At 45.8% G+C, this 14,127-nt stretch overlaps 1 protein-coding gene across 1 annotated transcript in view; it reads right to left on the reverse strand.

The window, feature by feature from the left end:
* Positions 1-14,127, reverse strand: part of C18H1orf87 (chromosome 18 C1orf87 homolog) — a 61,275-nt gene that overhangs the window by 36,693 nt on the left and 10,455 nt on the right. Inside the window, 4 exon segments of the mRNA XM_046645409.1 lie at positions 2,879-3,044; positions 6,506-6,627; positions 8,363-8,626; positions 9,261-9,401. Of these exon segments, the coding sequence (XP_046501365.1) occupies positions 2,879-3,044; positions 6,506-6,627; positions 8,363-8,626; positions 9,261-9,401 (693 nt within the window).

A 14,127-nucleotide genomic window follows, 5' to 3' on the forward strand; every position in this document is an offset into this window, starting at 1 on the left:
TAGCTGGAGTCTTTGTCACAAGAAGGAACTTCACATTCACAAACCCTGGTCCCTCATTAATGGGACTCGCCCTGGATGATAAGGAGGAAGTTACATGGAAATGAAGCAAAGAGTAATTAGAAGCAGAGCAACCTGTGTTCTAGCTAATCCATCCTGGGAGGAAGGTCTGGGGGGTTTGGAAGGGGCTGGTGACGTAGAGGAGAAAGAGGACGAGTTCAAGACGTGAAGAATACAGATCATGTCAAAAAATGTTAAACTGAGCCTGCGGACTTGGGAATTTCTTAGGTTCTACAAACCTACTGAATCGATGCCGACTTGGGTAATGGTCAGGGTGGTTAATAAACAAATGTATATGGATCCACGTTGCCTCAGGAGTTCTGCCTGAGGCTGTCATTGCATCAAAGATGTGCTAGAAGAAGAGGATGAGTGAGTCCACAGAATGGGGACAATAGATAATTGAAATGTCTTTATACTGTCCCTTGAGAGTGGTAAAAATTCCATCGATTTGAGTGACAACACCTGTAGATTATCCTTCAGGACTGCATTTATTTATCTGAGAACTTACGATGATCTGTGAACCTCTGAAATGCTGGCAATGAGGACATGCTTTGCCCTCGGGCACAGAATGTGTGGATTTCATGAGAAACTTAAAGAAGCCTGTGATTCTCTCCCTATACCCCCAAGGAGATTAAGAACTACTGATCAAAAAGAAAACCCTCCCAACTCAGACAGCCTTTCCCAGCCACCCTGAAGGCCTGCATCCAGGAGCAAGGATGCTGGGGTGCAACTGCGGTGGCTTTCCGTATCCAGTGTCCCTTGGGCCTCAATGTGCCTCATGTTCCAGGGAAACAGAATTCTATTTTGCATGCCTCCCAGAACTGCAATATACTTTGAGTGAGTTCCAGATGTCTTAAGAGATGCCAGATGGCTCACAAGAGGCAGACCAGCTTCAAGGAAAATGTGCCCCGTTTCCTTGGCTATGAACCACAGACTTAAGCTTTTATGGCCAGCTGTGAGGGGAAGAAGGCTCAAGGTCTGCTCTCGTAGCCAGTGCTTGATGTGGCCATCACTCGACCCTGGGAGAGAGCTCCTTCCTCAGGCTGTTTTGAAGTGCTAATTTCACCAAACCCTAATTCTTTCATAGATGGTAGGGAAACTAGTATTTACGGAGTGACTCATATATCAAACAGTGTGCTAAGTGCCTTCACGTAATTATTCTGTTTAATCCTCACCATAGACGCAGGAGGCAGATGTTTGGAACCCAGTTTTTCCAGACAAAAAACCTGAGACTCAAGAGTTTAACAAATTTATTTTGATTTCCAAGTCATTTATGTTCCAATCTACGAGTATCTCCTGACAACTTCTGACTAAGCTTCACTGATGCTGTTATGTAGTTTCCAATCTAACAAAGAATCACTGCTTCTTAGTCTATTTCTACTGATCTTCTTGTGAACATAATGGAGGTCATTTCTGATGTGTGTGATCTCCTCCAGTGTTCCTCTCTTTCTAGTGAAACATGTGCAAATGTAATATTCACAGATACGCACGCACACATGTACCCACTATCACAAGCTGTGCCTCTGCATGGTTAGTTGACTGTATAAATGAAAGAATAGGGAGAGCTGTCAGCGTATTGTGTCCTTCTTCCTCAGCAAACATTGCTTGTTCTTTCAAATTCTCTGACTCTCTCAATTCTAACTCCTGTTTCCCCAGATAAAAGGCATGTTCTAATCTTTCCTACAGGACTTTTTTTTTTTTTTGAGGACGATTAGCCCTGAGCTAACATACATGCCAACCTTTACCTATTTTATAGTGGGAAGCCTGCCACAGCATGATTTGATAAGCAGTGCATAGGTCTGCACCCAGGATCCAAGCTGGCGAATCCCAGGCTGCCCAAGTGGAAAGCACGAACTTAACCGCTATGCCACTGGGCCAGCGCGCTCTTTTTTTTTTTCCCTACCTATAGTTTCCAATCCCTTATACTCCTTTGAAATTCTAACTCTTGTATCCTGGTCTCAACGGAAACTTTCAGATATCTTCTGCTTAATGGAGTTCCAATACTGGCTCTCAATTTCCAGTACTCTCCTGTACTTTGAATCCTGGCTCTGCCACTTGCTAGCTGTGGCCCTTGGGTGATTCAACTGGCCTCTCTGAGAATCAGTTTTTTTCATTTATTAAATGTGTATTATAAGATCTACCTGGATTTTATTGTTATTTGTAGGTGTTAAGTGGGAGAACATAAGTAAAGTATCTAGGGCAGTGCTTGGTGCTTAGTAAGAATCAATAAAGCTTGGTGGTAACAAGTTGTTGTTAACGGAATTGTGGTAATGGGGGCAATTACTATTTCACCTGCATCCAAGGTAGCCCCGCAGCTGGGGTTTGTTTGGCTAAAGACAACATGTGAGTTAACATGGTTCCGGACCCTCTTCCATGAAACACATCTGCACTGTTAATTAATGCTCCAAAACAGCCTCCCAATCTCTATTAGGAGTAAGTCGCAACAGTCCCTAAAATTTGGTGTTCTAAGGAACGGGATATCACAAGCTGACCACCCTGGAATCTGATATCGGGTGTGAGAAATGAACATTTTGCCTTGGAACAATATTTCTTTTCCATTGTCAAATATTATTTGAGTATTGTCATATTCTCTGTTCTTAACATAAAACATAGGCCAGTGTGAGTAATTCCTGGACCAATTCCTCACATTTCACAATTCCTTTTCTATTTGGTTTTTCTCTTCTCGGTCACAGAAAACAAACAATTGTGTAATGTAATTCACAGGCAGATCACAGATCGTAACTGTGACTTCTTACTATAGACCCAGTGCCCCAAGGTGGCTTTTTAGAGATGAACAAGTCTGAAATCTAACTGTGATTACCTTGTTGGGGGGCAGGTAGCCAGAGAATGAGTGATCTTCTTTTCAAAAACTCAGGTTGAGGTTCTCTATGTTGAGTTTGCCATTGGTTGTCCTTCGTGCCATCTCCAAGACGTCCAACAGGCTCCTGTTCCCTTCTGACTGCGAGCTGGGGTCTCGAGGGGCAGTACTGCTCGGCAGGGCAGGGGACAGGCTGTGCAAAGAAGATCCACTCAAAGCCGCTGTGTGTTTTCATACCACATCTCTCATCCCTGATATACACTGTGGAACCAGAGTACCCACCCAAACCTCAGTAACTTGGTCATGGAACTGCATGTGGAGATTTCATAGATTAACTCAAATCCATTCCATTCTAGTGAGCACTACTGTCCCTTCTCCATGAGGCATCAACCAATTCAATCAGAACATAGACCAAGATTGGTAACCCACTCTCTAACTCTTTTTTCTTGGTTGAGAGAAAAAATTACAAGTGACCATAGTAGTTTACTTTACCTGCTTGATCTTATTTTTCCTAAGCCCAGATACTTATCGATGGCAAATCAAATTCCCAAACTCTCCATTGCCATAAGCAAAGCAAAGCAGATCCTGTCAGATCCTATAACCAGGGAACCTATACAGGAGGAAATCCTGAACCAGGTGAACTTCCTGCATTACCCTTGACTCTGCTCTTTGTACCTGGAAAACCCAGAAAAGGTGTGGGTGTAAGTATTCATTTACCATCTGGCATGCAGACGTATGTAATTATTAAGATGGTTTATCTAACTGACTATTCTAACTTTAAATAATAGGTGAAAAACAACAGGGTGACAAAGTGTTACGGTCATTTATTTTACCAACTAGTCTGAGATGTTTATTCATTCCACATTCAGATGTGTATGTCCTTCCAGGTCCAGATGAACTATCTTCACCTCATTTCCACTGTCTCAACTTAAGGGCCACTTTCCTAGAGGGACATTCTGTGACATCCCCCAAAATCCACTCGTGTGAATCAGTTTCCTGTCAGGGGTGTGCTGGTAAATTTTTAACAACTGAGGTGCCAAAATAAGCCCCCTTTTGTAGCATTACTGATCCTCACGGTGTAGACACGCCCACCATGGCCGATTTCAGGCTATGGGCATGATGTCGCTGAACGAGGAGGAGTTGGGAACTGATGCTCACAGCCGGCCCTTGTGGTGCCCGCACCTCCCTCCTTGATAAACACACAATTTCTTGTTCTTTTCCTTAACAAGTCTCCCCCAAGATGCAGTTGCATCTTTATTTCCCGAGTTACTGATTCGTGTCTGACTTCCCTAGTAGATTGCTCCTAAGATGTAGATGGAGTCTGTTTTGTGACTTATTCTTTCTTGGGGGTCTTGTACAGTACTTGCAATTGGTTATTTTTATATGTATTTAACTTTCCTTAAAGGTCATATTGTATCTCCTTTTTTCCCTGTGACTCTTACTCCAGGTTTGGTCCAAAACTATACTATTCTGAACTACTTGACAATAGCTGCTATTTTCCAAGAGCTTGGCACAGGAAAGGAGGAGTGGCTATTTGTCTTTGTTCTGGTCGCCTGGCATCTGCACCATTCTTCCCTCGTCCAGGGAGTCCCCAGATCAGGAGTCCACCTCTCACTCCAGCAGAAGGAAATGCCAGTGATTTGCTTTTCCAGCCTCTCTTTGCTGCTCGGGCATCTGACCCAGGCCTTGCCAAGCAGATGGATCTGTCCCAGATTTGAATCAGAAGTTTTCCTTTCCCTTCCTTTTTCCTCTTCTTGCCACACCAGCTCCTGGGGGTAGGAATTCCTGAGGCCTGGCCAGTGGCTCAGTGCACAGAGTGCTGGGTGGACAGGTGTTGTGTGGAACTCACTTCCTGCAGCTGGTGGGGTTTCCTAGAAAGCCTGCCGCAGTAGTTTATCTCATATAGTCCAGCTCAGGCGATGAGAGCTGCTGCCACTGGTGACACTGGAGGCTCTTAAACATCACAGAGCTGCCCCATTAAAGGTTCTGCCTGACAGAACACGGGAGGACACTTTCCTGAGAGCACATAATTCACAAAGAGATTGGGTTCACTACAGGCCGTCAGTCCCACACTTCCACAAACACACTGTGGGAAGCAGCACCTTCTCTGACGAGTTCAAAATGATCTCTTCATGCACCTTTTTATAGAGCAGACACCCAGATGTCCCCGCAAGTGAAGAGACGCGGGAGGTGCCAGTTACATTCAGTATATATTTGTTGAGCATCTGTCACGTGCCAGGAACTATGCTAGAACTATGCCAGACACAGAGTCGGCCGGGACAGGCACTCTTGCTAGTCTCAAATATCACAGGAGTAATTACACGTACAACGACGTTATGAAGGGATAGGACTAGATATAACTGGTCCAGGGTGCAGGGGAGGCTCCCTGTCTAGGACTCAGGACCCATATCTGCCACCTGGCCATGTGCCCAGCGCGCAGCTTATGACCTCTCAGGGCCCAGACCTCATGATGTGAATTATGTGGAGTATGATTGATGATTATTATAAACGCCTAGGGCTTCACGGCTCTCAGTGGGGCACTTGCTCCCAGAGTGAGATCTGACTGGTGCACCCACATGGCAGTGTCACTTGCTTGGGGCCGTGAGCCTTTGATGGAGAGACTGGGCCTCTCCAACCTCTGAATTCACTGAGCCCAGCAAAGTGTGCCTGGCAAGCAGCTGGTATCAAACCAACGTTTGTCCAATGAAGTGTTTCAGTCAAAAGGGCATCCTACAGAAGGAATCAAGTCTAAGCCTTGGCCCAGGACACCTTTACAGGAAACCCCACCTTTCCCAAGAGTGAAGTGCTAAACCCCATGCCATGGCTCTTAACCACCGTGCCGCGTTGTTTGTACGTGGAGTGTCTTCTGGTAGGATAGTTCAAATAGTAACAAAAACTCGTATGGCACTTACAACGTACCAAGCACTGTTTTTAAGAACTTTGCCTTAATTAACTCAGTTACTCTTACAAATGTAGGAAGTGAAATGAATCTATTATTGCTCCCACTTTACAGTTGGAGAATGGAAGCACAGAGGGGGTGAGTGACTAGCCCAGGCTCACAGATCCATTGAGTGGCAGAGATAAGGGCTGAGCCCAGGCTTCTGGCACGGAGGCTCTGCTCCTCACTGCCACACATCAGCATTTTTCTCAGAGAACACAGAGAGTGTCAGGTCTATCGTGCCTCCCCTCTGATGACACACCTCACAGGCTATTTTGACTCTGAGTCATTTCTGTCCCTGAGACTAAGCGGAAGGGTCACTGATTCCTGTCCCTCAAACCTTTCCTGATGGCGCCTGTGACCCAGGGGTTCACTGACCGAACGTACTTCTGGAATCACACTTCTGGATCAGCTCGACACCAGGACACGTAGTGAGGGTTTCCATTTTCACAAGGTGACCTCATACAAAAGGCATGTGCTTGCCGTTAGGTAACATGGGCAATTGCTGCAAATAGCTTTCCATGCTGCCTGGGACGAGAGAGAGAGAGAGAGAGAGAGAGCTATAAGCACAAGCAAGGCGCTGACGCAGAGCAAAGCGGTTCTGCCTCAGATGCTCTCTGCGGGAACAGCCATCAAGACCCCTGATGGCCCCAGAAGTCCAGGGACAACCTGCCACAAAAAGGAGGTGGCACCTTTGGCTGTGAGGGCGACCACCCTGAGTTCTCCTTGGGCTCCTGTCCACGACTCTCTTGCTTTGCTGTGGGTCATCTGAAGCTGCAACTTTTAAAAACCAGAGGAGTTTTCCATAATTCACCTGAAAATTAAACACAAAACAGAACATCCTCATTCACATGTAAGCGAAAGAGGCCTGCTGAGATAAAATGTATTTGGAAGGTTGTTACTAGTGAAAGTTTTTAAAACAGCTTTAAACATATAGTATCATAATTATGAGTGCTTTTTACCAAAAATTCCTTTTACCTTTTGGACAAGTGGTACAATCATACTTCCTGGTTGCCTAGGGGTTGGGTAGGGCCGTGGGACCAGCTCTGGTCACAATCATGAGTTGTGAGCAGAAGAAACATGTGCTCCTTCTGGGCTGAGGATTAAAGAGCTGACACGAGACTTCCAGAGCTCTCCTTTTGCCCCTCTGCCATCACGCCCAAGAATGTCCCAGAGAGGCTGCCTCGTCGGCCTGGGTTGGAGCTGAGACAGCACAGGAAAGAGCCTGCGGCTGACTCACTGTGGAAATGAAACATGAATGAAAAATAAACTGCCATCGTTTCAAGCCACTGAGACTCTGGGGGTATCCGTTAGTCTAGCATGACTGAGCCTCTGCTCTCTCTCTTTCTCTCACACTTTGCTTATATATTTACCATATATAATAAATGCTTATATTCAGCAGATATATTCAGATTATTTGAGGACAAGGCCTTATTATGCTAAGTGAAAAATCTGAAGACCTTTTTCTTATATGGGAAAGGACTGAAAGAAGTTCATTCATTTCCATTGCTGGGCTGGGTGGCATCCTAGGGACTTGGTGGGCAAAAACCTCCAGGGCAGTGGAGGAGAAGCTGTGGGGGAGGCAAACTAAATAAGGTCCTAATAGAAACTAGGTTTCAGGCCACAGACTGATCAGACTGAAGATTCACAGAGGTTGTACTAATAAGTTGACATTGTATTGCTATTTACTTCTCATAAACACACCAGTAATTCTATTTCTGCAGGTCAGAGATGGGCGGGAGAGAGAGCTAACAGTTATCTGAGCACCTGCTCCCTCCTAGCATAGGACCAGGCAACCACGTCTGTCGGATTACTAAACCCTGGGCCCACCCTTTGGGGTTGGCTTTGCCCTGGTCTCCTGTGGCTGCATACCACTAATGATTTGCCCACTGTTATCACTTCTTCCTGTCTGAGGATATTTTCCGCTAGTTCCCTGAATTTGGCTACACTTGGACCACACTTCACAGTCACCCACAAGGTTGAGCTTGGCCAGTGCAGTGCTCCGAGATCCCGGCCTGTCGCTGGGGAAACGTATCTCTGCCCTGGGTCTGCTGTTAACTCTCCGGTGCCCTGAGCAAGTTCCTGGACCTCTCTGGACCTGTTTCCTAATCCGTATGGTGGCGGTGAGTTATAGTTCAAAGGTACCTCCCACCTCTAACTCCCCAGGGACTGTCGTGACAGATAGGAAATCTTAGTCAAGTTCTCAGTTCTTTCCTCAGGGGCTACCGAGTCATCAGCCTACAAAGGGACTCCAGTGGGAGTCTTGTATCTGTAACCATCCCAAAAGTGTTAAGAGCAGACAATGGAAGTTAGGACAGGAAAACCATTTAGAGAAATTAAAGAGGGCTAAAAGGCATAAATCTATTTTCTATTCTAGTCTATTCTGACTGGAAATTTCTACATAAGAATATAAATAAGGCTTTTCTCTTAGGGGCCAAGAGTAAAGGTTATTTTCAAGAAAGAAACTAATCTTTTAATTCTATTACTCTGGTGGTTACAAGTAAAATAAACAAAAGCAATCCACACTTGAAAGAGCAGGATGTCCATACCATTTCAGGAGAGCCCTTCCCGGAAAATCTCTGGCAGAGGATCTTGATGGTGGGTAACTGGAGAGGGACTTCATGCCTCAAGAAGAGGTGGCTCAGCTGAGACTGGAGAAGAAATCCTGAAGAGATAGGGTCCAGGATCTTCAGATCTTTCTGAAGCTTGTCTAACAATCCAGAACTCAGAGGTCGTGGCTGGAGTTCTCTTCTGACCAGGGCTAGAAGGAAAGTGTTGTCTCTCCTTGCTCCACTTGGCCTCTGGCCAATATGCTGACACAACAATAAAAAAATATATAAACGAGCATGGCTCTAAAATAAGATTGCTGAAGCCAAAGCAAGGAAGCAGAAGCAGTGGGGCTAGAAGGAGAGCACCCACTTTCAGGCCTAGCCATGAACAGGACAAGTTGGTAACACTTGAAGGTAAGTATTTAATCTGGGTGTCTTCATTAAATTATAATGTTTCAGGACCTTTTCCTTCAGGAGAAGAAAGGAAGCAATTATTTCAGAGTGCATAGAAGCCTCCTTATCAGTATCTTCTACAAAATCATGTTTTCAATTATATAAGAATTTAGAATAATAAATCTTAGAGATCTACTGGGTTTGGGAGTTCAGTGCTGGGCAGAGCAGACCGAGGATGGTGGCCAGACCCTGAGTCAAGCGGGTGTGTGGTGGCCCTGCCCGAGCTCAGGGACTCTTGAAAAGGAGACTGGAGGGAAGAAGAAGGGAGTCCAAGGTTTGCCTCTGTGCTTCCAGGGAAGCTTCCCGGAAAGCTGCCTGGACGTGTGGAGTCTGATGTCCGTCAGTCCATCCTCAGACTGTCTTATCATCTGCTCCACATCAAAATACACAGTCAACAAATAACAGCCCTTCGTCCACAATAGAAAACAACTCTTACCATACACACTTCAGGCTGGCCAGAGCTGCCCTTTGCCATCTGTTCCAAGGACCAGTCTCGAAGGTTTCTCCTGGGGAGGCCATGGATACAGGACAGGGACTGGTCTCCAGTCAGCACGGAGCTGCAGTGGACACTTGCCTGGTTGGGAATCTTAAAGAACAAAGACAAATGGTAGTGAGAGGCAGAAGCAGGGAGGGGAAGAGAAAGAGGAAAGCAGGGAGAACATGAGTGAGCCCACCAATTTCTTAAAAACATTCCCAGGTCCTAACGAACTCCAGCCCATGGAGTCGTTGAGTCACTGAGCCCCAGAGAGGAAAGCTTCTCTCCACCACAGTCCCAGCATTGTGCAATTAACATGTGGTCGACAAATACTTAACAATTAGATACTGTTTCATTTGTGCCAGAAAGAAGGATCTGTGACAGACAAAGGAAAAATAGGTAGCAGTATGGTGTTTATAGGCAAATATGGGGTTCTTAGAGATAAGGGTATCCACAGGCTGTTTAATGAGCAGGTTCAGGAAAGGCAGCTAAGGAAGTTGTGAGCTTTGTCAAGAATGGAACACAAGAGGGGTGGACCTGGTGGAGTAGTGGTTAAGTTTGTACACTCCGCCTCAGCACCCGGGGTTCGCAGGTTCAGATCCCAGGCGTGGACATACACACAGCTCATCAAGCCACTCTGTGGTGGCATTCCATATACAAAATAGAGGAGGATTGGCACTAATGTTACCTCAGGGCCAATCTTCCTCACGGAAAATAAATAAATAAAGAATGGAATAGAAGAGATTAAAAAGCCCAGAATATTACATCCCAAGAGCAACGCTATTAAAGGTGTCAACAAAAATAATCCATAACCAATCTATAAATGAAAATTTGGGTGAGTTTATTCTGAGCTTAAATCTTAGGATTATAACCCGGGAGGGTCTTTCCACAAAGGAACAGAGCACTCCAAAGAAGTGGGGGTACATAGGGTGGTTATATACCCTCAAAGAGTATGTTTCACATATGATTGAAATGTCCCTTTTACAATAGTCACGAGGCTGCTCTGTCAGCACAGCGATTGGTGGAAACGGCAGATAGGTCTGCTGTCTTAGTGAACGCTGCAGGGTGGCAGGTGTGTTGCCTCGGGCTGGGGGGAGGTCACAGATGAGCGCTGCAATTGGTTCCCAGCCTAAAGAAAGATGCTTAATCTTTAAGGAAATGCCAACATTGGGAGGGGGAGAGAAGTTGCACCTTTATCTCAAAGGCCTTTTGCTCTTGCCAGAGGGAATCTCTAAAGCAGATATACAATGCATGCTCAATGGCCTCAGTCAGGCCCTTTTGGAAAGACAAGGTCAGGCCGAATTAGGTTTATACCAGATGGCTTCCTCATATATTCCAATATATCCTATTACTTGCCATTTTTATTTGTCAAGGTTACAATAGAATAAATGATGGAGCAAGCATCAATGATAAAATCCCATTCCCTTTTGCCATGGATTATGGTGTAGTAATCATGTTTTTATATTTTCTGTATTTTATGATGGTTTGACATCCTGGTGGGTCTTGCTGACTGGAGGAGATGGAACACAGCTTGCCTGCTGGCTCACCTGTCATATGCAAACCATGAGATCCAGGTCCACACCCTAAGCCACCTCCCTCGCTTGACTCTCACTCCAAGCCAATACTCCCCCTAATCAACCCAGGTCCAGATGCCAGACAACTCAGGACAGCCCGTGCCCAAAGCCCGCTGGGACTTTCAAATTAGCAAGTGCTAAGCTGTGCACCCTGCCCTGCCCTGCCTTTCCCGTGGAAACTCCCGTAAAGTCTGTGCCCTGTGCTTTCCCCTCACTCTTCCTGCCTCCTGACTGATCTTGGTGCTTCCCCGGGTAGCCCAGTGTGGTGTGGCATTCCCCCTTTTCCTGGGAAACTTAAGTAATAAACTCTGCTTTCTTTCTTTTTTTTGGCGAGGAAGATTGTTGCTGAGCTAACATCTGTGCCAATCCTCTTATACTTTGTATATGGGACGCTGCCACAGCCTGGCTTAATGAAGTCCAAACCTGTGAACCCCGGATGCCAAAGTGGAGCATGCAAACTTAACCACTATGCCACTGGGCTGGCCCCTAAACTCTGCTTTTAAAGCCATTTGTCTCTATCACCTTACCACACCTTATTGAAATAAACTGAGACACTTTGTTTTTTTGAGGAAGATTAGCCCCCTGAGGTAACATCTGCTGCTAATCCTCCTCTTTTTGCTGAGGAAGGCTGGCCCTGAGTTAACATCCATGCCCATCTTCCTCTACTTTATATGTAGGACGCCTGCCACAGCATGGCTTGCCAAGCAGTACCATGTCCGTACCCAGGATCCGAACCGGTGAACCCCAGGCCACCGAAGTGGAATGTGTGAACTTAATCGCTGCACCACCAGGCTAGCCCCTACATGGTTCTTTTTAATATCAGGTCATTGACAGGAGACATTGTCACAAGGACTCACTGAAAACTGAGTGTCCGTACTCAGAGGATAATCGTTGCATAACCTATTCGTGTGGAGAGGAACCTACAGATGCTTTATGGTCAGGAAGCATTTTAAGAAAAATCAAGAGGGTCTTTAGAGTGGGCAGAGTGAGCAAGAGTGGCAGAGAATTCTAGAACAGGCATAGAAATGACAAGACAGTTGTTGGGCACATCTCTGTCAAGGCACCACATAGGTCATTCAGTTTAATCCTTAAATAGCCCTGTAACGGAGGTTGTACTAGCACGGTTTTGTATTTGGAAAGCTGAGTCTTGCAGAAGTTAAGTAACTTTGTTCTTCATTTAAGAAATATTTATGCCTTGCCTAGTCTGGGCCAGACGCTGTGATAGGTCCTATAGTGAACAGAACAGATTTGACCCCTGCTCTCACAGACCTTGCAGACCGTGAGAGGCACAGCAAGCAACTGCAACTGTACAAGACAGGGTGGCAAGGGCCACTGTCGGAGCAGCCTACAGGTCCACCTGACCCGGACTCGGTGGTGCAGGTCTGAGGCGATGACATTTAAGTCTAGGCTTGGAAGACGACATAGATTTGGGTTTCAGCTGGCTGAAGAGTGGAGAGGGAGGAGGAGAAGAGAAGAAGGAAGAGTACAGATGCAGACAAACTCGAAGGAATGCACGTGTGCAGAGAGGGGGGCTGTTCCAGAGCACAGTGTAAGGTTTGGAACAGGCCAAGGGAAGACAGGAGAGGGAGGCAGGGCACAGGCGGCAGAGAGCCTCATGTCTTTTTTTTTTTAAAGATTGGCACCTAGGCTAACAACTGTTGCCAATCTTATTTTTTTTTTCCCCAAACCGCCCCCCACCCCCCGATACATAGTTGTATATCTTAGTTGCAGGTCCTTCTAGTTGTGGGATGTAGGACACCGCCTCACCGTGGCCTGACGAGTGGTGCCATGTCCACGCCCAGGATCTGAACCCTGGGCTGCCACAGTGGAGCGCGCGAACTTAACTACTCGCCCACAGAGCTGGCCCCGAGCCTCATGTCTTGTTAGCGTCTGTGCTTTATTCTGAGGATGATGGAGAGCAGGGAAATGTTTTCAGTGGAGCTGACTAGATCAGACTTGCCCGAAATTTGCTCCCTAGCAAATGGTGTGGATAAGACTTGAACTCTACTTTTTACCTCTATCCTAGGATGAGAGAGTCCACGTTCAGCTCACAGAGCAGTTTCTCTCTGTAAAATGTTTGGTTAGGTATTTGAGACATATTGTTCTCAAAACAATATGTTTCTTTGGAAATTACTTGAAATATAAACTATTTCCATTTTCAGTCACTTGTAAATATTTCTCTGCCTCTGAGAGTTGATGCACTTCTCTGCTACAGCATCTAGAGAAGCATTGGTCAATACTTCATCACCCCACGCGCTGAGCTGTGCGTTAGCCCCCTTTACTCCCATTTTAACACCAAAATTCATTGCGTGCCTTTATCTTCAGCATGATAGGCACAGGTGAACACGGCAGGTGTGATTGCTGTCTGCAGAGATCTTTTGTCCCAGGCATCACAGACTACATTTTATGGCCTTACCCATGGAAAGAGGAAAATACATTGTGCTCCCAGAAATGCTGTGAAGAATGAGTGTATGCATTTCAAATAGTTTGTAAATTCTAAAACTATCTTATGCATTGTTTGTTATTTTTTGTGTGTCTCCCTCCAGTTGCGTGTGGACTTCACCTGCCCGGGACAGTCTTGTCCTCTGACTCGCGGCACCAAGAACAAACAGAGAAGCAGCATCTGAGCGCAGACGGCGTCTTGTTCAGGCCAAGGACTCAGAGGGCTCCAGGTCTCTCCCTTCACCGCTATAAATCATCCTGGGCTGCTGTTCTTCACAAGAAAAAGTGTCCCCGAAGTGTCAAAGAAGATAAATGGGGCATTTTCATCAAGAATCCCATGTTTCTGACTTCAGGAGTCGCCAGAGGGCCTACAAAGTCTCTGACACCACAGGCTTCTCTCATTTGCTTTATTATGATCACAACGGACTGCTTGGGGATGACACAGAACCTGAAACAACTGCAAGCAACACTAGTTTTGTGATCTTTACCTAAAAGAACTGGTACAAATAAAGCACAGAAATTTAATACAAATTTAGTAACTTTTCCTGGGGTGTTGCAACTTACAAGTGTTGGAAGTGTAAGCAAGTCTTTTTTAAACCTGGCTTAAAAAAACTATTTTAAGGTAACTATATAGTGGACATCGTGAACACTCTCCTCCAAGACAAGTGAACACAGTAAACTGGCTTGATGCTGTGTAATGCATAGCTGTGACTTGAGAGAAAATCTGCAGAGACGGCATCAAATGCAGATTTGAAAAGTTCTGCTTCGTAAACAACTTAGACCAAGGTCTTGATGTGTTCTAGAAAGTTCTTAAATAGCTC

This window comes from Equus quagga, chromosome 18, assembly GCF_021613505.1.
Source record: "Equus quagga isolate Etosha38 chromosome 18, UCLA_HA_Equagga_1.0, whole genome shotgun sequence".
In the NCBI taxonomy this organism is placed as follows: domain Eukaryota; kingdom Metazoa; phylum Chordata; class Mammalia; order Perissodactyla; family Equidae; genus Equus; species Equus quagga.